General features: G+C 44.0%; 1 protein-coding gene across 1 annotated transcript in view; it reads left to right on the top strand.

Annotated features, from left to right (window-relative positions):
• LOC145347929 (transcriptional adapter 1-like) overlaps positions 1-14,496 on the top strand; it is a 58,443-nt gene extending 43,947 nt beyond the window's left edge. The window contains exon 8 of the mRNA XM_080195918.1: positions 13,355-14,496. Coding sequence (XP_080052044.1) covers positions 13,355-13,504 — 150 coding nt within the window. The 3' untranslated portion in view covers positions 13,505-14,496. The remainder of the gene's footprint in view (positions 1-13,354) is intronic.
• Positions 14,497-26,165: the final 11,669 nt, after the last annotated feature.

The following is a 26,165-nucleotide window of genomic DNA, read 5'->3' as shown; positions in this document are numbered from 1 at the left end:
TAAATATCCATTTCCTCACCCTGGATCCCATGAGATTTAACCTTATGCAACAACCTACCATGCAACCTACCCGCCTTGCTAAAGTCATGTAGACAACATCAACTGCACTGCCCTCATCTACCTTCTTGATTACCCCTTCAAAATACTCAATCAAATTTGTGCGACATGATTTTCCACACTCAAAGCTATGCAGACTGTTCCTAATCAGTTCTTGCATCCCTAAATGTCTCTAGATCCTGTCTCTCAAAATACCTTCCAACAACTTGCCCACCACAAATGTGAGGCTCACTGGCCTATAGTTCCCAAGCTTTTCCTTGCCCTTTCTAAACAAAGGCCCAACATTTGCCACCTTCCAATCTTCAGGCACCTCACCTGTGACTATCGATTATTCAAATATCTCTGCTAGGGGACATGCAATTTCCTCCCTAGCCTTCCGTGACGTCCTGAGATACACTTCAGGTCCTGGGAATTTATTTACCTTGATGTGCTTTAAGCCTTCCAGCACCACCACCTCTATAATATGTACGCTCCTCAAGACATCACTATTTATTTCCCCAAGTTCCCTAAGATCCATGCTTTTTTCAACAGTAAATACTGATAAAAAATATTCATTTAGGATCTTGCCCATCTCTTGTGGATCCACATGTAGATGACGTTGTTGATCCTTAAGAGGCCCTACTCTTTCCCTTATTACTATTTTGCCGTTTATATATTTGTAGAAGCTCTTTGGATTCTTCTTTGCCTTTCGAAAGGTAGTTAGTGCAGGACTGAGGGTCTTGTACCTAAATGCATGCAGTATATAGAACAAGTAAGTGATCTTGTTGTGCATATTGAAATTGGCTAGTATGATGTTGTGGGCATCAAAGAGACGTGGCTTCAAGGGGATCAGGGCTAGGGTCTAAATATCCAAGGATATGTGTCTTATCGAAAGGACAGGCAGATGGGCAAATGGGGCAGGGTTCAGTTATTAGTAAGGAATGAAGTTAAATCAATAGCAAGAAGCAATATAAGACCAGAAGGCATAGAATCTTTGTGGGCAGAGTTGAATCACAAAGGTAAAAAGACCCTGATGGGAGTTATGTACAGGCCCCCTAGCAGTAGTCAAGATGTGGGGCAGAAAATAAATTAAGAGATAGAAAAGGCATATAAAAAAAGGCAGTATTACAATAATCATGGGAGACTTCAATATGCAGGTGGACTGGGAAAATCAGTGTAGGTAGTGGATCCCAAGAGAAGGAATTTGTGGAATGTCTAAGATTTTTTTTTTGGAACAGCTTGTGACAGAACCTACTAGGGAACAGGCAATTCTGGATTTGGTGATGTGTAATGAGGCAGACTTGACTAGGAAACTTAAGGTGAAGGAACCCATAGGGAGCAGTGACCACAATATGATAGAATTTACCCTGTGGTTTGAGAGGGAGAAACTAGAATCAGATGTAACAGTATTACAATTAAATAAAGGTAACTACAAAGACATGAGGGAGGAGCTGGTCAGAGTCAGCCATGATCTTATTGAATGGCGGGGCAGGCTCGAAGGGCTAGATGGCCTACTCCTGCTTCTATTTCTTATGTTCTTATTGGAAAGAGAGCCTAGCAGGGAAGACGGTGGAACAGCAATGGCAGGAGTTTTTGGTGGTTATTTGAGAGGCACAATAACAATTCACCTCGAGGAAGAAACATGCCAAGGGGAGGATGAGGCATCCATTGCTGACAAGGGGAGTCAAGGACAGCATAAAAGCAAAAGAAAAAGCATATGAAGTGACATGTGTTAGTGGGAAGCCTTTAAAAGCGAGCAGAGAACAACAAAAAAGTAATAAGGGGGGAGATGATGAAATAATGAATGTAAACTAGCTAGTAATATAAGAGAAGATGGGAAGAGTTTTTTCAATATATAAGGTAAGAGAGGCAAAAGTAGACTTTGGACCATTGGCAAAGTAATAATAGGAAACAAATGGCAGAGGAACTGAATAGTTACTTTGCATTAGTCTTCACAGTGGAAGATATCAGTGGGATGCCAGAGCTCCAGAAGAATCAGGGGGCACAGGTGAGTGTAGTGGCCATCACCCAGGCGAAGGTTATGGGGAAACTGAAAGGCCTGAAGGTGGATAAATCACCTGGACTGAGTGGACTACACCCCAAGATTCTTAGAGATAATTGAGGCATTGATGCTGATCTTTCAGGAATCACTGGAGGTGGTGGGGGGGGGGTCCCAGAGGATTGGAAAGTAGCTAATGTAACACCGTTGTTTAAGAAGGGAGGGAGGCAGCAGATGGGAAATTATAGACTGGTTAGCCTGACTTCAGTCATTGACAAGATTTTAGAGTTTATTGTTAAAGATGAGATCACGGAGTACTTGGAAATGCATGATAAAATAGAACTGAGCCAGCAATGCTTCGTAAAGGGGAGGTCATGTTTGACAAATCTGTTAGATTTCTTTGAGGAAGTAACAAGAAAGTTAGGTAAAGGAGAACCAGTGGATGTGATTGATTTAGATTTCCAAAAGGCCTTTGACAAGGTGCAGTATAGGAGACTGTTAAATAAGTTAAGAGCCCATAGTGTTATGGATAAGATACTGGCATGGGTAGAGGATTGGCTAATTAGCAAAAGGCAGAGAGTGGGGATAAAGGGTTCTTTTCAGGATGGCAGTCGGTGACTAGTGGTGTGCCTCACAGGTCGGTGTTGGGACCACAACCTTTCACAATATACATTATTGTTGTTCATCCATCATCATCGATGAGGACCTCAACACCATTAGTCATTTTGAGGCTGGTTGCGGTGTGTCCGAAGATGACTGATCAGGCCAATTCAGGCACGGAATATCCTGGCACATATGGGACAGACTTGTGTAGACGCTGTAGTTGTTGTGCTGGTGGCTCTGGACTTCTGCAGCTCGTGCTTAAGTTGTGCTTCAGCAATACACCTTGCTTTGTGAGCTTGACAGCCTTCGTGGATGAGGCAGTGCCAGGTAGCGCGGTTTTGTGCCAGCATTCCCCAGGTGGTCGTGTCAATGTCAAGCGACTTCGGGGAGGCCTTGAGTGTGTCTTTGAAGTGGTTCTTCTGCCTTCCATGCAAACGTCTTCCAGCAGAGAGTTCCCCAAAAAGGAGCTGCTTAGGTATGCACTCGTCTAACATACAGATGACATGACGTGCCCACCAGGTCTACGCTCTCATCAGCAGTGTGTGGACTGATGGTAGACTTGCTGTAGAGAGAACTTCAGTGTCTGGTACTTTGTTTCGCCTTCGGATGCGTAATGTCCTGCAAAGACAAGTCATGTGGAAATGATTGAGCTGTCTTGCATGCCTTTGATACACAGTCCACATTTCACAGGCATACAGGAGGGTAGTGAGTACCATGGCGCTGTAGACTTTCAGTTTTGTTGCTGGGTTGATTCCTCAACGTTTCCATACAGTGGAGTGCAATCTACCGAAAGCAGAACTTGCCTTTGCTATTCTGCAATTAACTTCTGCATCAGTAGTCACTGCTTGGGAGAGGGTGCTGCCAAGATAAGTGAACTGGTCCACTGCCTGTAGTCTCTGCCCTTTGATTGTGATTATGGGTTCTGTGTATGGTGCATGAGGAGCAGGCTGGTGCATGACTTCGGTCTTTTTTAGTGTTGATGGTGAGTCCAAAGTTGTCACAAGTCATGGAAAATTTGTCCATGCTGACTTGCAGCTCTGGGTCTGAGCCAGCATACAGAATGCATCCATCAGCAAAGAGGAAATCTGTCAGAACAGTCTCTTTTACTTTGGTAGTAGCTTGAAGTCTCCTCAAGTTGACGAGCTTCCCATCCACTCTGTACTTGAGGCTGATTCCAGCAACACTGTCTTGGGAGGCATCATTCAGCATGGTAGTAAACATCATGCTGCACAGTGTGGGTGTGAGCATACAGCCCTGTTTGATGCCATTGGTGACTGGGAATGCCTCAGAGGATTCTCCGCCATCCAGTACTCTGGCCATCGTGCCATCATGAAACTGGTGTACCATCTGAATGAACTTGGCGGGCGGTGGGGGGGGGGCACAGGCAGCCGAACTTTGACATGATCCTACAGTGTCAAAGGCTTTCGTGAGGTCAACAAAGGTTGTGTAGAGCTCGCGATTCTGCTCCTGACACTTCTCCTGAAGTTGGCGTGCAGCAAAAATCATGTCAGTAGTCCCATGACCTTTGTGGGAGCCACACTGTGGCTCTGGAAGCAAGCCCAGCTCCAGATGAGTGACCAGATGATTTAGCAGACTCTTGCGAGGGTTTTTCCTGTGATGGGGGGCAGCGAGATTCCTCGGTGGTTGTCGCATACTTGCCAATTGCCCTTCCTCTTGTAGAGGTGTATGATGGAAGCATCTTTAAGTTCCTGAGGAATGGATCCTTGCTTCCGAAAGGACAGGAACAACTCGGTGAGCTTCTCATTAAGTGCAGGACTAACAGCTTTATAGATCTCTACCCAAGGGTGTGAACGACCGGCTTATGACATTACAGCTTCTGCTGCAGAACAGAAGTTAAGCCACCCTGATCAGCGCCTACGCCCCCACAACGAACAACACAATGAAAGACAAGTTCTACAAAGAACTGGACGCACTACTATCAGCAGTGAGCAGTACCGACAAGCTGATCTTGCTTGATGATTTCAATGCAAGAGTAGGATGTGTTGGCCATGATAAACTGGCCAGGGTGTAGTGAAGCAGGCAATGTTTAGGGCATCTTTTCTAGCCCATCCCTCATTCTACAGAGGTGAGCAGTGCATTCCTGTAGAGGACTGCTCAGTTACCCAGGTAGACAGCGCTGCTGCTTCAGTCAGTGGAAAACGACCATTAGATCTGAGCCGCCTGCGTGCAGGTCTGTGGCTACAGCTCCCAGTGTATCCACACCTGCTTCGCCGCTCGCCCATCGCCACAGGACAATGATGATGGTGTTGAAACTAGCGCTCGATTTGGATTAAAGTGAGGGAGAGTTGCGCAGCGTCAGCCTCACTTTCTCTTCCCAATTCCCATCGAGATCTAGTGGCAAGACGAGTCAAGGCAGCTGGAGATGGGACTAGGATGACCAGGATGACGCAGTGGATGACCAGGATGTTTTCTGTGTCTTGTCCTACTCGTCGCGTTCCACAATGCTTGCAGAGACTGCCTTCTTGACCGTTGGACCTTCCATTGGTCTCGTCCACTCAATCCGCCAGACTCTGTCTTCACATGCTGGGATAGACAACTCCCTATCTCACCAAGGGTTGAGACCCGTCGGCTACCCTCACCTGGTTTAGCCAGCTTGTCGAGGTCATTGCCTGGGGTGTGGCCGCTGTCGCATGCAAACAGCTACAAGTAGCCACAGGTGAGAGCTGAGTGCCAGGTGGGGACAATGGATAGACAGACCGCCCTGAAAGGACGTGACATGTTCCCTCACCAAAGGTACTACCCCTCCCTGACACCCCATACATTAACAATTTGGAAGAAGGAACTGAAGGCATTGTTGCTATGTTTGCAGATGATAAAGATATGTGGAGGGACAGGTAGTATTGAGGAACCGGGGTTGGGAGGATGCTGCAGAAGGACTTGGACAGGTTAGAAGAGTGGGTGAAGAAGTGGCAGATAAATACAATGTGGAAACGTGTGAGGTTATGCACTTTGGAAGGAAGAATGGAGGCATAGACTAATATCTAAATGGGGAAATGCTTAGGAAATCAGAAACACAAAGGGACTTGAGAGTCCTTGTTCAAGATTGTCTTAAGGTTAACGTGCAGGTTCAGTTGGCAGTTAGGGAGGCAAATGCAATGGTTAGCATTCATGTTGAGAGGGCTAGAATACAAGAGCAGGAATGTATTTCTGAGGCTGTCCCTGGTCAGACCCCATTTATAGTATTGTGAGTAGTTTTGGGCTCCATAACCTAAGGAAGGATGTGCTGGCCTTCGAAAGGGTCTAGAGGAAATTCACAAGAATGATCCCTGGAATGTAGAGCTTGTTGTATGAGGAACGGTTAAGGACTCTGGGTCTGTACCCCTTGGAGTTTAGAAGGATGAGAGGGGGTCCTATTAAACCTTACAGGATACTGTAAGGCCTGGATAGAGTGGACGTAGAGAGGATGTTTCCATTAGTAGGAAAAAGTAGAACTAGAGGGCGCAACCTCAGGCTAAAGGGATGATCCTTTAAAACAGAGTTGAGGAGGAATTTCTTCGGCCAAAGAGTCGTGAATCTGTGGAACTCATTGCTGTAGAAGACTATGGAGGCTAGGTCATTGAGTGTCTTAAACAGTTTCTTGATTGATAAGGGAATCGGTTTTATGGAGAAATGACAGGAGAATGGCGTTGAAAAAATATCAACCATGATTGAATGGCAGAGCAGACTTGTTGGGCCTAGTGGCTATTCTGCTCCTGTGTCTTATGGTTTTGTGGTGAGGCCACACCTAGACTGTTGTGTGCAGTTTTGGTGTCCTTATTAGAGGAAAGATGCCCTTGCTATAGACGGAGTGCAGCGAAGGATCAGACGAGGCTGATTCCTGGGATGGCAGGTCTGTCATATGAGGAGAGATAAGTTGGTTAGGATTATATTCACTGCAGTTTAGGAGAGTGAGAGGGTACCTTATAGAAACTTATAAAATTCTAACAGGGTTAGACAGGGTAGATTCAGAAAGAATGTTCCCAGTGGTGGGGGAGAAGGGGATCCAGAAGAAGGGCTCATAATTTGAGGATAAGGGGTAAACCTTTTAGAACTGATGTGTAGATGCTGGGGGTGGACATGGTGAGAGGTTACACGACACCAGGTTATAGTTGAATAGGTTTATTTGAAATTACAAGCTTTTGAACATAAGAAATAGGAGCAGGAGTAGGCCATCTGGCCCTTCGAGCCTGCCCCGCCATTCAATAAGATCATGGCTGATCTGTCGTGGCTCAGTTCCACTTTCCCGCCCTCTTCCCATAACCCTTAATCCCCTCTCTTATCAGAAACCCATCAACCCGCTTCTTAAAAATATTTAGCGAGGCAGCCTCCACCACTTCAACGGGCAGAGAATTCCAGAGATTCACCACCCTTTGAGTGAAGAAGTTCCTTCTCAACTCCGTTCTAAACCGCCCCCCCCCCCCCTTTATCTTGAGGCTGTGCCCCCTAGTCCTACTGTCTTTTTTGAGCGGGAAGAGTCTCTCCACCTCTATCCTATCCGTCCCATTCATCATCTTATACGTCTCAATGAGATCTCCCCTCATTCTTCTAAACTCTAACGAGTACAAGCCTAGTTTATTCAGCCTCTCCTCATAGCTCAACCCCCTCAACTCCGGTATCAGCCTAGTAAACCTCCTCTGCACTCCCTCCAAGGCCAAAATATCTTTGCGCAGGTGCGGCGCCCAAAACTGCACACAGTACTCCAGCTGCGGCCTCACCAATGCCCTATACAGCTGCAGCAAGACCTCCCTACTTTTATATTCAATCCCCCTCGCTATGAAGGCCAGCATCCCATTCGCCTTCCTGACTACCTGCTGTACTTGCAAGCTGGGTTTTTGCGACATTGTTTGCTGGAGCAGACGAGGAAGGAGCATCAGAGAGAAAGCTAAGACTTTACCTGTTAAAAACCTGTTTAAAATAAGTTTAAAGCAGTTTGTTCTTTGTAGAACTGTTTAAAGCATTTACTTATTGTATTTACTGCTTTAAGAATTGTGAGGGAGTGATTATCAGGCAGTTGTGGCCCATCAGCTTTAAATCAGCGCCAAGTTTAAAAGGAGGCCTGGTGTAGATAGCGGGCAGCGTCGGAGCGGGCAGCGGAGTGAGAGGGAAGCAGAGTGAGCTATTAGGGCTTAATATCAAAAAGGGCTTGAAGGTAAAAAGGCCAGGTTGAAAGAACAAGGAAAAAAAAAATTTTTTTTTCAAAACTACTACAGCAAGAAACAAGGAAAAAATTTTTTCCCACAACAAATTATATTGAATAATGGAGGGGCATGTGATGTGCGGTTCCTGTATGATGTGGGAACTGGTGGACCCCAGGGTCCTTCCCAGAGACCATGTCTGCAGTAAGTGCAGGTTGCTGGAGGAGCTCCAGCTCAAGGTGGATGAGCTGGTCTCTGAGCTACAGACACTGAGGCTCATCAGGGGGAGAGAGGGTGCCATTATCAATGGGGTGCAAGTGACATCCACCCCCTCTAGACTGTCTAAATCTAAGGGTCAGGAACAAAAGGGGGCTGCTGGGAGGAGGAAGGGGGGTGAGGAGCGGAGGCCTCAGCCTCTTAATCTGCATAACAGGTTTGAGGTTCTTGCTTCCACTCTGGAAGAGGACGAGGCAGGTGAGGTTGGTGAGCAAACTGCACACGGTACAGTGATGCAGCAGGACATAGGCAAAGAGAAGGGGAAAAGGAACGTAGTAGTGATTGGGGATAGTGGGGTGAAGGGTATTGACACTGTCCTTTGTCACAATGACAAAGTGCACAGAAGGGTGTGTTGTCTGCCTGGTGCTCGGGTACAGGATGTCGCAGCTGGGCTGCAGAGGAATCTGGAGTGGGAGGGTGAGAACCCGGTCGTTGTGGTACATGTGGGTGCCGGCGACGTAGGCAAATTGCGGACTGAGGATCTGGGGAGGGAGTATGAGAAGCTGGGAATGGAATTAAAAAGTAGAACCGACAAGGTGGTCTTCTCTGGGCTACTGCCTGAACCGAGTGCAGACGGGCATAGGGTTGACAGGATAAAGGAAGTGAATGGGTGGCTCAGAGATTGGTGTGGGAGGAATGGGATCGAATTTATGGGGCATTGGCACCAGTATTGGGGTAGGTGGGACTTGTTCGGGCGGGATGGGGTTGGTCTGAATCGTGCTGGGACCAGAGTGCTGGCGAATCGAGTAAAGAGGACTGTAGACAGGGCTTTAAACTAATTAGGGGGGGGGAGGGTGCGAGGGTAGGTGATGTTAGGAGGTCTACAGTTAAGGATAGGGTACAGGTAAGGGAAGAGGCTGAGGATGTCCCAAGTGGTGGCGTTACGGCAAATAGGGTCCAGAAGAAGGCTGGGATGAAAGCGCTTTATCTGAATGCACGAAGCATTCGGAATAAAGTGGATGAGCTGGTGGCGCAGATCGACACAAATGGATACGATCTGGTGGCCATTACAGAGACGTGGCTGCAAGGTGACAGGGACTGGGAGATGAATGTACAGGGCTATCAAGTGTTTAGGAAGGATAGGCAGGAGGAAAGAGGGGGTGGCGTAGCTCTGCTGATTAAGGACAGCATCAAGGTGGTAGCAAGGGATGATATCGGAGCCAAAGAGCAGAAAGTGGAATCGTTGTGGGTGGAGATTAGGAACAGCAAAGGGAGGAAGACGCTGGTGGGTGTCGTCTATAGGCCCCCGAATAATGATCTGGAGGTGGGGCGGGCTGTTAACGCGCAAATAAGTGCGGCGTGCAGGAATGGGACGGCAGTAGTTATGGGGGATTTCAATCTGCATATTGATTGGTCGACCCATGTTGGACGAGGTGGGCTCGAGGAGGAGTTCTTGGAATGCTGCCGGGATAGTTTCCTGGAACAGTGTGTGTTGGAGCCGACGAGGGAGCGAGCTATCTTGGATCTGGTGCTATGTAATGAGGCGGGTAGAATTAGGGACCTTGCGGTGAAGGATCCTCTTGGAGAGAGTGATCATTGTATGGTGGAGTTTCTGTTGCAGATGGAGGAGGAGAAAGTGGGTTCCCGGACATGCGTCCTTTGTTTGAATAGAGGGGAGTATGGTAGGATGAGAGAAGAATTAGCGAATGTGGACTGGGGGAGCGCGTTGGAAGGTAGGTCTGCTGAGGAGCAGTGGAGGATCTTTAAGGAGATCTTTCTTGGTGCTCAGCAGAAATTTATTCCGATGGTTAAAAAGGACAGTAGGAAGAGAGGTAATAAGCCGTGGATAACGAAGGAGGTGAAGGAAAGTGTTAAATTAAAAGCGGAGGAATTTAGAGTAGCTTAGAGCAGTGGGCGAGAAGAGGATTGGGAAAGGTTTAAATGTCAACAAAGATTGACAAAAAAGTTGATAAAGGAGGGTAGAAGAAGCTATGAAGCTGGGCTAGCGCTTAATATAAAAAAGGATAGCAAGAGTTTTTATAAATATATAAAAAGGAAGAGGCTGGCTAGGGTGAACGTTGGTCCCTTAGAGGATGAGAAAGGGGACCTAGTGGTAGGGGATGGGGATATGGCTAAGGTCTTGAATAACTTTTTTGTTTCTGTCTTCACAGAGGAGGACGTGAATAATTTGCCGGGTGTTAGCGATGGAAAGGTGGTAGGACTGGAGGGTCTTAATGACATAACTGTTACTAGAGAGGTGGTGCGCGACAGACTGGAGGGGCTGATTGTGGACAAGTCCCCAGGACCGGATGGAATGCATCCGAGGGTTCTGAAAGAAATGGCGGAGGTTATAGTGGATGCCTTGGTTATTTTCCAGACGTCGCTGGATTCTGGGGAAGTGCCGGAAGATTGGAAAACGGCTAATGTTACGCCGTTGTTTAAGAAGGGTGCCAGGCAAAAGGCGGGGAATTATAGGCCGGTTAGTTTAACGTCTGTGGTAGGTAAAATGTTAGAATCCGTCATTAAGGAGGAAATTGCGAGGCATCTTGAAGGGAATTGCTTGATAGGGCAGACGCAACACGGTTTCATTAAAGGGAAGTCGTGTCTGACAAATTTACTGGAGTTCTATGAGGATGTGTCTAGGGCGGTGGATAGAGGAGAGCCGGTGGATGTGGTCTTTCTGGATTTTCAGAAGGCGTTTGATAAGGTACCTCACAAGAGGTTACTGCAGAAGGTCAGAGGACATGGAGTTGGGGGTAGGGTGTTAGCGTGGATAGAGGATTGGTTGTCAAATAGGAGGCAGAGAGTGGGGGTCAATGGGTGCTATTCGGATTGGCGGTTGGTGACTAGTGGGGTGCCCCAGGGGTCGGTGCTGGGGCCTCAGCTATTTACCATTTATATAGATGATCTGGAGGAGGGAACCGAGTGTAGGGTGTCGAAATTTGCTGATGACACCAAGATTGGGGGAAAGGCAAATTGTGCGGAGGGTGTGGAGAGTCTGCAGAAGGATCTAGATAGGCTGGGCGAATGGGTCAGGAAATGGCAAATGGAATTTAATGTTGGCAAGTGTGAGGTGGTCCACTTTGGTAGGAAGAATGGTAGGAAGGACTATTACTTACGTGGCGAAAAACTGCAGCAGGCGACGGTGCAGAGGGACCTCGGGGTCCTTGTGCATGAGTCGCAAAAACCCAGCCTGCAGGTGCAGCAGGTGGTCAGGAAGGCGAATGGGATGCTGGCCTTCATAGCGAGGGGGATTGAATATAAAAGTAGGGAGGTCTTGCTGCAGCTGTATAGGGCATTGGTGAGGCCGCAGCTGGAGTACTGTGTGCAGTTTTGGGCGCCGCACCTGCGCAAGGATATTTTGGCCTTGGAGGGAGTGCAGAGGAGGTTTACTAGGCTGATACCGGAGTTGAGGGGGTTGAGCTATGAGGAGAGGCTGAATAAACTAGGCTTGTACTCGTTAGAGTTCAGAAGAATGAGGGGAGATCTCATTGAGACGTATAAGATGATGAATGGGATGGATAGGATAGAGGTGGAGAGACTCTTCCCGCTCAAAAAAGACAGTAGGACTAGGGGGCACAGCCTCAAGATAAAGGGGGGGCGGTTTAGAACGGAGTTGAGGAGGAGCTTCTTCACTCAAAGGGTGGTGAATATCTGGAATTCTCTGCCCGTTGAAGTGGTGGAGGCTGCCTCGCTAAATATTTTTAAGAAGCGGGTTGATGGGTTTTTGATAAGAGAGGGGATTAAGGGTTATGGGGAGAGGGCGGGAATGTGGAACTGAGCCACGACAGATCAGCCATGATCTTATTGAATGGCGGGGCAGGCTCGAAGGGCCAGATGGCCTACTCCTGCTCCTATTTCTTATGTTCTTATGACTCATGCACAAGGACCCCGAGGTCCCTGTAAGGGGGGGCAGGAGAGAGGGGAAGTGTAGAGGGCAGACACAAACTATTTGCAGGAATTGTTTGTCTGGCTGAGTAGGAAATCAAATTTCACAAGTGCTAAAAAGTCATTCCAAAGGATTGCATTGTCAGTGCCCCAATAATGCTCCCTCGACCACAAATTTTCTGAAAGAATTGTACCTCATAGGAGAGTCAGACTGCCCATGGCTCAGACATGTTACATAATTACATCAACTCTCAAAATTCTAATTGTACCAATATTCATTGTTTACTTTGGGCTAGTGATGTTTCAGAATTCCAGCAGCTTGCTTTGCAGGAGACGTTTTGCACAAGGTCATTTTGCTTATTCATTTCCTTCTAGGCGCATGTGGGGTAGCTAAAAGGTTAACTTGCAGATTGTTTGCAAAAAGCTATTCATGTTTTTTATCTTTCCATCAATTAGTAAGGAAGAGTAGCTTGATTTCTGGGTTATTGTCAGCCTCAAGTGTGACCAATCTTAAAAACCTTTGTAAAAATAAATTTTAAAGTGTTTTGGCCCAGAAATCAATAGTTATGCGCAGGCAATTTCTGTTTTTGGTTCTGCCTTCTGAAAGTTATATTTCAGAATCACTTACAAATGTTAATATGAAATTGAGTTTTGAATTAATTAATTGAGAAAGAGACTACTGATTGTACTCCAACCCCTTGAAATGAAGGAGGATGTTGTGCATTAATTGTACAGCATTGTAGACCCATCTGGAGCACTCTGTTCAATCATACACACCCTAACTCAGAAATAACCATTCAGATAAAGATTGATAGGAGTTTGCAGCTTTCTGGAAAAGGCTATGGATGCAAGCACAATTGAGGCTTTCAAGACTGATGTATTTTTGTTAGGCAAGTGCATTGAGGGATGTGGTTCAAAGACATGTAAATGAAATCACAATACAGATAAGCCATCATCTAACTGAATGGCGAAACAGCCCATGGACTGAATAGCCTGCTACCATTTCTAAGTCCCTATAATTGGTTTATTGCTACTTTTGCTATAATATGTTTAAAATAATTGACATAAAAATTTGTTTTTGTACCTGGCTGAGAAAGGCAAATCTAGATCAGTGGCAGGACACTCCTCCAAATCCTAAATGGGGCAGCTGGGTGTCACTTTCTTTAACTGTTGAGAGCAGTGCTCTATTGAGGAATGGATGTCTGTATAAGTTTAACCTGCGATTACATTAAGAGTGAGTTTTGATCATTACAAACAAATGTTGCGACCTCTGGTTCCCTAATAGTTGAACATATTATTGCATCTTGGTTTTTCAGCTTTTAACATTAATAAATGTTAAAGATTTTTGGAGTCCAATCTTGGATCCAACTTGGAATTCAGCAGAGGTTGAAGTTATCAGGATTTATTCTAAATTTGAAATAGTCTAATTTACCTGCCCCTACATTATTTTGCACTTACTGTTTGTTTTCCTTTGTAGGTACACAGGGAAGTGATACCAGCCCACACAGTCTACGCCTTGAATATAGAAAGGATATTGGCTAGGCTCTGGCATCCTAGCCATGAGGAGTTAGAGCAGGATAAGATTCATCGTCAGAGGTTGGCGGTCAAGGAGGGACTTGTCTGTTGACAGATTTTAGGCCAACTGTTAGACCATGCTTTGTCTCCACTTTGAATGAATGTGATTCCACCTGAACCTCTCTGTCATTACTGGGTAGAATCTGTTATAGTGATGAGAATCATTGGCAGTATGCCATGGCATGTATAAATTGAAACAATGGAAGTTAGTATTTAACTTCATTCTGACAATTTTGATAAAATATTCCTCAAAAATCTCTTAATGGGTTTGTATTTCATCCACTGAGATTTCCACATTGAGGTTGCCTCGTGTGATATTCATGTGCAAACATCTTGAAGTTCCACTATTGCAGTAGCTGTATTAACGTATTTAAAATAAAACTGATTAACTCTGGTAAAGTAGAGGATGAAATTTCAGATAAAACTAGTTGAGCAAAGGTTTGTACATTGCATCCCACAATATAATGTAAAGGCCTGGATGGTTTGCTATTTTGTTTAATACCTGTCTACTGATGAGTCAAAAGGTAACTAACTTTGCTAGTTAGTTTCAGATCCTTCTTTGCCATTGCTAGTTATTTAATATTCTAACTCAATATAAATTTCTTTATCAATGTGCAGAGTGGTTACAGGTTTAAGATTACCAATGCAATATAATAACACCATGGAATCATTTTATTTTTGTACAATAAGAAATTGTGACAATTGATTGGTAGAATGCAGGTATGTCTTTTTTGTATATCCAAGTGCTTTATTTTGTATTTTGTGTATTTATAATTTTATTTTGTAGTTTATGTACAATATTGCAAGTATTGATTCATTAAAATGTAAATGTACAAAATACGTTTAGGCGATAGTAAAAAATTTCTAAACATTAGTCTGTGAATTTGGAATGCACAGCCATGAAGTGTGATTTCTTACTTGTTTGCCTAAAAATCTCATCCAAGATCCATAGTGTTCAAAGCCTGTACCTTTCCACTGTATTTTGTTTTTGAATGCAATCTCTTATTTATACTTAAGTATGAAGATATTGGTCACTAAATTAGTTTGTAGTTTATAATTTTTTTTTACAGATCCCCTCCCCCTCGGAAGGTATTTCTTTCTCTACTGCTGAGTCACTTCCTGATGAAAACTTAAAGTTGGCTCATTCTTTTGAATCACTGATGAACAGATTAGATTTAATGTCTTGATTTTCTGAAATCTTCTCCTTTAGAGCTCCATATTTCTTGGTGATATGCAAATATTGGATTGTTGGCTATGATTTTGGAAGTGCTTTATTGTTTATTATTAACCTGATGGTTAATTAGTGTAATATTTTTGTCCTTTTAAGTTACTGAGAAGACTTTTTATCTATCACAAGTTCATTGCTTCTCCTCTTTTGCTTTCCCCCTGGTTTGACCCTACTTGGATCTTTCAGTTCTGACTTCTCTCCTTAGCAATCAATTATGCCACCTTTTGTTTCTCCCCCATTGGGTGTTTTGCATTCCCTAATCCTGATACCATCAGTACTCTTTTGCCATCCTAGTTTTCCCCTGATCCAGCATTAAATCCTCCCTAGGCCAATCCACAGTTACCCTCTTTGCTTTCTCCAAAGGGCCAATTGAGGTATCAGTGCTTTGTCATACAGAGCAATGCCAAATTCTCCATTCCCCCTACGGATCTTTGTCCATTATCTACCCCAGACTAACACCATTCTTGACCTCTTCATTCTACCCACCACGATTCCCTTGGATTTTTGCAGTGAACCACTAACCATAGTCCTTCCACATTTTCCTCTGGAATGTTCTTTCATTAGCAAGCAATACCTTTGCTATCCATGAACTTAGTGGCGTTTTGCTTAGTAGATCCTGGGTAAACAGGGAGCTGGACAAGGCTTTAATGTAATAAAGGGAGGCATGAGGATTCCAGATGGGGTGAATTCAAAAGCAACAAGGGAAATAGGTGCTGGAACAAAGCATCATTTTAAATTTTTATGAAATAAGCAGAATGGACCAGGAAGGGGTGGTAAGGGCAACAAAGGTGATAGAACGTTGGTGATTAAGGTGACATCAGAGAAAATTAGAAAAAACGTTTGAGCTGAAGGCACCACATCTGCACAAGGCACTGGCAAGAACTTTGCTTAATTAATAGCACAGATAAAAATGAAGACTTCTCTTCTGGAGGATGGGTAGCCCTGATAAAGAATGGGATAAAAACAAAGAATCTTAGCTCAGAAATCAAGTAGAATTAGATTAGGTGGAACTAATAAATAGCAAATGGCAGAAAGTGTGTGTTTATAGGCCTTTCTAACATTACTTGTCGGGTAAGGGTAGGGTATAGATCAGGAAATTAGATGCCTATGTAATAAGGGATTAATCATTGGTGACTTTAACCTTCATTTTGGACAGTACAAATAAAATTTGTGGCAAAAGTTTGGAGGAGATGTTCATGGATTGTATACAAAATAGTTCCCTAGATTGAAAGAATTAACTAGAGGACAGGTTATTTAGGATCTAGTATTGCACAACAAGAAAGGGTTAATAATAACCTTATAATAAAGTGGCTTCCAGCAAAGAGTGACCATAGTATGATGGAATTTTATGTTGCACAGGATTTCCAGATTCTGTTGAGGCAAGAATAAAGGAAGCCAGGGGCCCAAAATACTGTCCACAAAGTCCCTGGAGTTGCCATATTCATCAGGGTGGGTGATCCTGTCTGAACTCTGATAAAGGCCAATTAAGCTGGTTAAGGAACTCATTATGAGCTTGTTAATGGAAGAAAGGAGATGGGTACAGAGGGAGGAGCCAGTCATGATTGCCCCAGGAAATTATCTGGGCCCTATGAAAGGTCACAGTGGAGGACTTGGCCATTGGTGGTGTGGAAGAGTTGCCAGTAAGTGCAAGGGTCATCACTCTCCTGGCATCATGAGGACATAAGAGCAGAAAGTAAGATTACCAAGGACAATTGGGTCGTCATCTGAGTATGTACAAGTCAGCTTCTGGTACTGGTGATACAACTCTGATTTTCAGACCATTTACAATGAGGGAAATCATCCTCTACAGGAAGGCTGGCATCTCAGACAGCAGGTGGCCAGTGGAAAGAGGGACAGGAATAAGACAGGGGCTATATCTTCAGCAGGCAATCTACTGTCAAAGGGGGAAATGGCAGAGAACCAGTCCTTCAGGGGACTGCAACACTACAGTACAGTCAGCAGGTTTCAAAGATTACTGCCCTCATCACTAAAGACCTCCCACCTTATAGCGCTGATACACTTGCCCTACTAGCTGTTAAAAAATGGCTGTGGACCTTTTTGCTGCTGGCTCTGTCCAAGAATCAGAACTTTGGCATCTCATAATTGGCTGCAAGACATTACATCTTGCAGATTACTGATGGTCTGTTTGTTGGAGCTGGACAGTCCATTCAATTTAGTTTCACTGCTTTTGCTGGATTTTCCAAGGTGCAGGGCTTAAATCAATTGCATCCATGTAGCCACCAAGGTACCTCTTGACCATCCACTCATTTGTCAACAAGAAGGACGTTCAACTGGTCATCTACCTTGTGCGCTGATTTTCTGGCAGCTACCCTCATACTTCATCCTTCAGTCAGACTCCGTGGTTTGGATTTTCCACCCTCGCTGGCCCCGGAAATCCCGTCTGAGGTTAACAGATATTTTTCATGGTCTGCCCTTTGCCTGCTCCAATTCCTGGGGTGGGAAGGACAGTAAACTTCACCCCCATGTCTCAAACTCTCTTAATTGATTCTAGGGGACAGAAGAGTCTTAGACCTAGGCATGGAGATTATACCACCAAAGCCATCTGCTAGGACCACTATTAAGCAAGCCATTGGACTTCTGAAGAAGCAGTTCCTGTAGCTGTATCAATCAGGTCAGCAATATGCTCCTGTAAGGGTCTCGCCTATTGTGGTGGTCTGCTGCATTCTCCATAAGAGTTGTAGACGGAGAGGATGGTGAGGTCCTGGAAAGTGACAACACATTGAAGGAAAATGAGGAGTGAGAGGTGTAAGACTTTTTTTGGGGTTTTGAGGCATAAAAAAACTTTTAATTAAAATCTTGTAAGTTCTGAATTCCCTTGTGCCTGGTCGAACAAGGTGCAAATAACTTGCATTTATAAATCAGTAGAATTTATCGAGCAAAATTTTGCGTTCACTGAACAAAAAGCAGTGAAGAGAACATGGAAGTTTTTCATTCCTTAAGGTCTTGGGATTCCTCAAGTGCTGTCACTGTAGATGATGTACTTCTCCTCTTCGGTCTCCGAAGTGATGTTACTGTCTGTCAACAATCATACCATGGTAAAACTGGCAACAAAGACTTATTTTTCAACATCTAGCCATACTTCTTCTGAAATCCCTTATTTAGAAATGGTTCAAGTTTGCCCCTTATATTTATAGGCCATCTGGTGTCACCCTACCTCCATAACCAGAGTTTACGTGGGGTGAAGTATCCCTCTCATATCACCAGGTCCCCAGAGGTATATTCTATTGTGAGAAAATGACGCATTGTTGTCAATGCAGAGCAGTTACAAAGTTGCAACCTCTTATAAACGTTCACAGGAACGGATTTTACCTCGAGTTTCATGTAACTAAAAATTTACTTTAAAGTCATAAAATCCATTAACACCAGAGTTACTCACAAACAGCTGTCATCCTGTCTTAACTTTGAAGTGCTCCACTTGCAGAAATTCAAATAGGACTGTTCAAAAAGTTGAATAAAATTTATAGTTAGCCTAAAATTCAGTAGTACTATCAAAACTTTATGCATAAAGATGCAGAACACCACAGTGCTTCAGTTGAACAGGGAGGTTGGATGCCATTTCTTTCAGTGATCATCTGATTCATCCAATATATAGGGCATTGTACAGGTTGCACCTAGGTACCTATGCTAACACAGCCATTGAAGCAGCAACCTGAACCATGTAAAATCTTACTGCCAGTGGAAAAAAGCACTTACGCCTGGATGTTTAATCATTACCATTGAACCTACGTATCTGTCAGTTCTAGTCTTTCTGTCAATAAAAGAAGTCTCACATGGCTTCAAGTATTATTATTTACATTAAGCTGAGAAAGGAAAATAGTGCATTGTTACAGCAAGGAGACACTCCTCGTGATCCACTAGGTGACATGGTTGTCTCTGTGCTTGGCTGTTTTTCTGTTGATGTTGGAGCCACTGTTGTTCATCTGTTGGCGTCAGTGGGTGGCTTACTTTTGACAAGAGATCCAGCCTGAGGCAAAGATCTTTTTTTCAAAGTAACCTTTATTTACATGCTTAACTATGTACAAGATTACAAAGCACCAGGACAGGGACATGGCTCCCTTTTCAGATTCCTCTCATTCTCTCCTGCATGATGTCATTACGTTGCTCATATGCACATGCTCAGTAGCTATTGTAGCTTGAGTTGGTGTTAAAGTTAAGCCTTTACAACTCCTACACAGTGCTTTCTTTGTGGTCTTGGAGGAGGTGGAGGTAGCTGTCACATGATGCTGAAATATATGTTGTCAGTCCACCCTGACTGGCAAACATTGTGCCTTTGTTTGAAAAGGGCTACAAGAAAAAGCCTGAGAACAACAGGCTGTTGAGCCTTACATCTGTAGTGGGTAAGTTGTTTAAAGGTATTTTAAGAGACAGGCATTTAAAGATGCAAGGACTGATTAGGGACAGTTAGCATGATTTTGAGTGGGAAATCATATCTCACCAATTTGAGTTTTTTTAAAGGAGAACCAACAAGGTAGATGAGTATAGTGCAGATATCAAGGTACCACAAGGTAAGTTGTTTCATAAGGTTAAATCTCAAGGGATCCAGGGTGAGGTAGCTAAATGGATACAAAATTGGCTTGATAACAGAAGCCAGGAGGTGGTTGTACAAGATTGCTTTTCAAACTGGAGGCCTGTGACCAATGGTGTGCCTCAGCGATTGGCACTGTGTCCACTATTATTTGTCATTTATATTAATGATTTGGATGAGAATATAGATGACATGGTTAGTACGTTTGTAGATGACATCAAGATTGGTGGCGTAGTGGACAGTGAAGAAGGTTATCTAGAATTGCAGTGGGACCTTGATCGATTGAGCCAGTGGGCTGACCTATGGCAGATGGAGTTTAATTTAGATAAATCAGGTGATACATTTTGGTAGATTGAACCAGGGCAGGACTTACTCAGTTAATGGTAGGGCACTGGGGAGAGTTATAGAACAGATCTAGGGGTACATGTTCATAGTTCATTGAAAGTGGAGTCACAGATGGACTTTTGGAGTTTAATGCGGAAAAGTGTGAGGTAATTCACTTTGGCAGGAATAACGGATGTGTAGAGTATAGGGCTAACGGTAGGACTCTGAATAGTGTTGACGAACAGAGGGATCTAGGTGTATATGTGCATAGATCCCTGAAAGTTGGAAATCAAGTCGATAAGGTTGTTAGGAAGGCATATGGTGTCTTGGCGTTTATTGGTAGGGGGATTGAATTTAGGAGCTGCAACGTCATGTTGCAACTGTACAAAACTCTGATGCGGCCATACTTGGAGTATTGTGTACAGTTCTGGTCCCCACATTATAGGAAGGATGTGGAGGCATTGGAGAGGGTGCAGAGGAGGTTTACCAGGATGTTGTCTGGTATGGAGGGAAGGTCCTATGAGGAGAGACTGAGGGATTTGAGTTGTTTTCGTTAGAAAGAAGGTGGCTAAGAGGAGACCTTATTGAAACATACAAGATGATTAGAGGTTTAGATAGGGTGGACAGTGATAGCCTTTTTCCTCGGATGGAGAAAGCTAGCACGAGGGGACATAGCTTTAAATTAAGGGGTGGTAGTTTTAGGATGGATGTCAGAGGTAGGTTCTTTACCCAGAGGGTGGTGGGGGAATGGAATGCCCTGCCTGCTGCAGTTGTAGATGCGCCTAGTTTGGGGGCGTTTAAGAGGTCCGTGGATAGGTTTATGGATGGAAAGGGATTGGTTTAGGTTAGAGGGTCATTGCTTTTTTCTTAATTGGTCGGCGCAACATCGTGGGCCGAAGGGCCTGTTCTGTGCTGTAATGTTCTATGTTCTATGTTCTATTAACAGTGAAGAAAGATGTGGCATGCTTGGTTTTGTTGGTCAGAACATTGAATACAGGAGTTGGGATGTCTTGTTGAAGTTGTACAAGGCATTGGTAAGGCCACACTTGGAATACTGTGTACAGTTCTGGTCACTATTATAGAAAGGATATTATTAAACTAGAAAGAGTGCAGAAACGATTTATTAGGATGATACCAAGACTTCATGGTTTGAGTTATAAAGAGAGGCTGGATAGACTGGGACTTTTATTCTTGGAGTGTAGGAGGCTGAGGAATGATCTTAGAGGTCTATAAAATAATGAGGGGTATAGATCAGCTAGATAGTCAATAACTTTTCCCAAAGGTAGGGGAGTCTTAAAACTAGAGGGCATAGAATTAAGGTGAGAAGGGAGAGATACAAAAAGGTCCAGAGGGACAATTGTTTCACACACACGGTGGGAGTGTCTGGAACAAGCTGCCTGAGGTAGTAGTAGAGGCAGGTACAATTTTGTCTTTTCAGAAGCGTTTAGACAGTTACATGGGTAAGATGGGTATAGAGGGATATGGACTAAAAAGCATGCAATTGGCTCTACCTTGGGGATTCAAAAAAAAGGCAGCATGGACAAGTTGGGCTGAAGGGCCTGTTTCCATGCTTTAAACCTCTTTGATTCTATGACTATTTGCATTGCTACCCTCTCCACTGATGTGAAGATAGGGTACAACTGTGTCTCAGGTATTATGTGCCCATTTCTCCAGAGTGAGATATAGCACTGTTGTTTTCCATGGCCAATGTTAGTTGAAGAATGCAAACATCAGTAGTGACAGGCCCTCAGCAATAATATGTCTATTTGTATTCTGAGGGAGTCATTGAATGGTGTGAGCACACTCCTGTCCCATATTCAGAAATAGCATGTGTCCTGAAGCTCCACAGCTTTGTTTTTTATTATTCGTTCATGGGATGTGGGTGAAGAGTCAACGACATTGCTATGGATCTGGAGTCACGTGTAGGCCAGACCAGGTGAGGATGGCAGATTTCCTTCACTAAAGGGCATTAGTGAACCAGATGTGTTTTTACAGCAATTAAGAATGGTTTCATGGCCCTCCATTAGATGTTTTAATTCCAGATTTTTTTACTGAATTCAAATTTCACCATCTGTCATGGTGGGATTTGAACTTGGGTGCCCAGAGCATTACCCTGGATTACCAGTCTACTACCACTAAGCCACCACCATCTTCCCCTTGCTGGAGGGTAAATGACCAGAGATTGGTATTGAGGACTGCGGTTGCACTTGCCTTTCCAGGGTGTTACGAACCATTGAAACTTTTTCTGCCATGCTTTTGCTGCATGTCATGGTAGTGATACATATTCAGGTCTGGTTGGGTCTCCTCCTGCCAACTCTGGAAAGAGATCTCTCTTAACTTCCTCTTGGCCTCTGGCATCAACTCTGGGTCAGCATCTGAAAATCTAGGAGCTGTCCTGTCCAGCTGTCCTGGTAAATCGTCATCAGAAGAAAACTGAGATCTGGAATGTCCTGTTTTAAAGGGTGCTGACAAATACAATAGTAACTCAAAAGTAAATTAGAGATGTACTTGAAAAGGAAAAGTTTATCGTGCTATGGGGAGGGAGTGAGTAGTTTTTTTCCTGGATTCCAGTTATGCACTTATTCTATTTTAATTCATCGCCTTTTTAGTAATAATCAACACTGCATGTTGTTTTGATGCAACATGCTCTGTTACTGCACTCGTGTGAGTATGCTGCATATTATTGTTATTATTTCTCTTCTGCCAGCTAGTCTTGCACAAGGCAAAATTTCATCAATTCCCATAGCAAGGTTTTTAACCCAGAGCAGGTTGCTAGCTTGCCACCAAGGGCTTATAGGTTGAGGGGCACCACTCTGCATCAAGATGGGCTGACCAGGAGTCTTTCCCACTCTTGCTGCCAGCCATTGACATTTTGAAAGGATTTTGCAGGTTGATGATCATCTTGTTTGGCTGTGGTGTGAACATACCTTCCTCGGCCATCAATCCCTGAAGAGGGACTGAAAGTTGGAACTTCTGGCTCAGAGCCAGGGCCACGACTCGCAGATTTGATTTATTACTGTCACGTGTATTGGGAAGAAAGATCAGCTTAGTACAAAGTAGTTCTATTCAAAAGTCTGATGGTAGCAGGGTTGGCAGGAAAATGAATGTTCAAAATGATGCAGAATTTTTTTTCCCAAACTATTAATCTGACTTTCTGGCAAGTGCTCTTCTAGGGGCCTTGAACCTGTCATAGGAGGGTGGCTGATTCAGTAAAAATATTTGTTTTTCCAACATGGGATAGTTAGGCGTTGTACTGTTTTTTGCAAATTATTTGGAACCACCAAATGATGAAATATAGGGAAAATTATTTGGAATGTGTAATAGTCCAGCTATTGTGAATTACTCAACTGTATGGTGGGAGAATGGGCTGTGTTCTTTGTGGATGGGTTTTAAAAGTATACTTTTCTGAATTTCAGTATATGTATTGGAAATAAATACATAGTGGGAGTGGAGTGAATTGTGAAGGAAAAGGCACAATGAACTTCCCTGGCTAAAGGTTTACTTTGTCTTCACAGGAGAAAAGTACAGACAACAATCTGTGGCCTGTGCATGCCATCTTGGATTGACAAAAACATGCTGAATTAAAAACAACTTACTTTTATTCAGTGCCTTTATCCTAGTAAAACTATCCAGCTGCTTTGCAGGAGCATTTTCAAGTAAAATTTGATACTGAGCTACATAAAAAATATTAGGTTGGATAACCAAAAGCTTGCTCAAAGAGGAAGTTTTAAACACTTTAAGAAGAGGAAAGTGCATTGGTGAGAGTTAGGGAGAGAATTCCAGACTTGGCCTAGGCAGCTGCTAGCATGCCCATCAGTGAGCAACTGATTAAAATCAAGGATGCAGAAGGGGCCAGACATGGAAGAATGCAGAGAGATCTTGGATGGCTATAAGGCTGTGGTAGGTTAGAGAGTTGTGGCCATGAAAGGATTTGAAAATGTAGACAAGATTCTTAAAATTGAGGCAATGCGGTCAGGTGATATAAATGTGGGAGTGTGGTTCATGAGCTCTAGAACTACTCGTCTTTTGATCCATTTTTTATCCAAAGCACAACATATTATTCAATCCTGATGCGTATAATCTGTGCTATGATCCTGGAGGATCCTGGTTAAATTTTGGCAAAGGGGAGGTGAGTTAAGTCAAGAAAATGCTTGTTTGATTGAGGCAGGAGGAGATGGCCGTGGTGGGATTCAGTTTCCAGTGGCAGCTTCAGTGGTGGGTAGACCTCTGCCTCGGTAATGCTGTTGCTGTCAAGATGGTAGCTGCCATTTTAAGTGTAGCTGACGGTCTCTGCTCCCTAACACAGATTTCTGGTGCTCATGTTGATGAACTGTGAGACATCCTAAAAAGAATGGATGAAGTGGAGAAGAGCATCCTGTCAGTGAGAGGGCAGTTTTTTCTGAAGGCTCACCTTCACTCCTTAGAGATCCTGTTGCACGGTGTATTGAACATCCTGATTGACTTTGGGAGATGGGGTTGAAGAAGGAGTGTTCGTGCGTCCAGTCTCCTGAGAGGTGCTGGGGGTGAACTCCTTGCCAGACTTGAGAGCTGGCTGCCATACTTTCACAATCTCTATCAAGGCTGGGCATCATGAGTGTGATGAAGCACTTTGTATCTGGCCTTTTGAGGCTTGGGTTCAGTCTAACCATGGTGTTCGTCGAGAAGGGTTGGAGGCGGCTGGATTCCTGGCGCCCGCTAGAGCTAGGACTTTCTTTGCTGAGACATCTGAATGGATCCTGCTTTTGGCCTTCTCATGCTTTGTGAATGGTTACATTATCATGCATTTCATCATTAATCCTGAACTTTGTCCCCTTGAAGTAATAATCCTGATTTTGTGATTGTTTTTCATCCTGACAAGGGTATATGATGTGTAAGCACAGAGGCAAAAATCGGGATTGTCCATTTTTTTTTCTGTTTGATGGTATTTGCCCATTGGTAGAATTAGGGAGGCTATTGTTTAATTGTTTTTGGCTCTTTTTTTCCATTTGAGGAGTATAAAGTTGGTTGTAAGATATGAAGGTTGTGAAATATTTACCTGGTTTGCTTTTTCTTTTATGTGCAGTAATCCTTGAATTGACACTGAGGGAATGTAACTTCATTATCTTTTCGGTAAGATGAATAACACCATAGCACAGTGGTGCATGGTGATTAGAGAAAGAGATGATTGGTATAGTCTTATACATCTTCTTTGTGGTGAGGAAAATACCCGTTAGAACTATTAGGATCGTGTTTTTCTTTTGTTATTTTGGGATGAAGGAATCCTTGCTTGTTTCCTGGGAAAGTATAGACAGATCATGTATCCTGGAAAAGACAGGGCCTTTTTTTTTTTGTCATGGGTGCTTTTGGTGGTGTTAGAGTGGGGAGTAATGTTTTGATACACACACTGTTATGGTCAACTAATCCTTCAATATCCAGCCTTATTGGGTTGGTCTTCTATTTTGACTTGGCTGTGTGTGTAGTGACAGTAGTTACTTGATTACTTGGCTCACGGAATGTATGGTGAGCATAGTATTTGGCTGTTAGAATTTCTTTGAGGAGAAATCATAGAATTCCTACAGTGCAGAAGGAGGTCCTTCGGCCCATTGAGCCTGCACTGATAACAATCCCACCCAGGTCCTATCCTCTAACTGCAAGTATTTACCCTGCTGGTTCCCCTGACAAAAACTAATGGGCAATTTACCATGGCCAATTCACCTAACCAGCACATCTTTGGAGTTTGGAAGGAAACCAGAGCAACTAGAGGAAACCCATGTAGACACAGGGAGAATGTGCAAACTCCACACAGACAGTCATCCAAACCAGGAATTGAACCTGGGTCCCTAGCCCTGTGAGACAGCAGTGCTAACCACTGCCACCATGCCACCCATGGGCAGAAGCTTGTTGATAGCGGGACCTAAATGTTGCTTTTGAGGTACCTAAAGATAGGGATAATTTGCTTTGTTCAATGTACAAGACTGATGTCAGTATTTTGGGATTGTTGGCCCTTATTCTGCTATGTCGCCCAATAGAGCAGGAGCAACTGGGGGTTTTAACCTAGTTGGCCCCACTCAGGCTGGCAGACTGGGAGTTGACCTTTACTCTGTTGCCACGGAATGGCATTTTGAATGCACTTGCAAATAAAGGGTGATTGGTGACAGAAGACTGGCCTCAGTTAGATTATTACACTTGCCTTGATGATTTTTCTCCTCCTTGTCACTAGGGTTTCCTTAGTGGAAAATGATTCAAGTTTCCCAGTGATGGGGGAACCTGATTGGTATCTCTGATATAGCTGGAGAAGAGGGAAGTTTGTAATTTGTGAGCCTAGGTGAGGTGTACAAATCCTTGGCTTACTGGTTCCTGTACATGAGAGCATACACTGCCACTCCACCTCTTGTACCAATGATGGTATCCCGTGTTCCCCTTTTTCTGGGTTAGGTTTTCATTGCTCGAAAGTCCTGGGCTGCTGAGTTAGGTCTGGCTGGTTATATATTATCTCACATGGGATCTGGTAAATGAGCCACAGTCAGTAAGGATAGGCAACATCACCACCTTCACAATCATCCTCAACATCAGTACTCGACAGCGCTGTGTTCTCAATCCCCTACTATACTCCTTTTACATCTATGACTGAATGGA

This window comes from Carcharhinus amblyrhynchos, chromosome 9 (assembly GCF_965287045.1).
Source record: "Carcharhinus amblyrhynchos chromosome 9, sCarAmb.v2.hapA, whole genome shotgun sequence".
Taxonomy (NCBI): domain Eukaryota; kingdom Metazoa; phylum Chordata; class Chondrichthyes; order Carcharhiniformes; family Carcharhinidae; genus Carcharhinus; species Carcharhinus amblyrhynchos.
The sequence above is the reverse complement of the archived record's forward strand: the minus strand, read 5'-3'. Positions and strand labels throughout refer to the sequence as shown.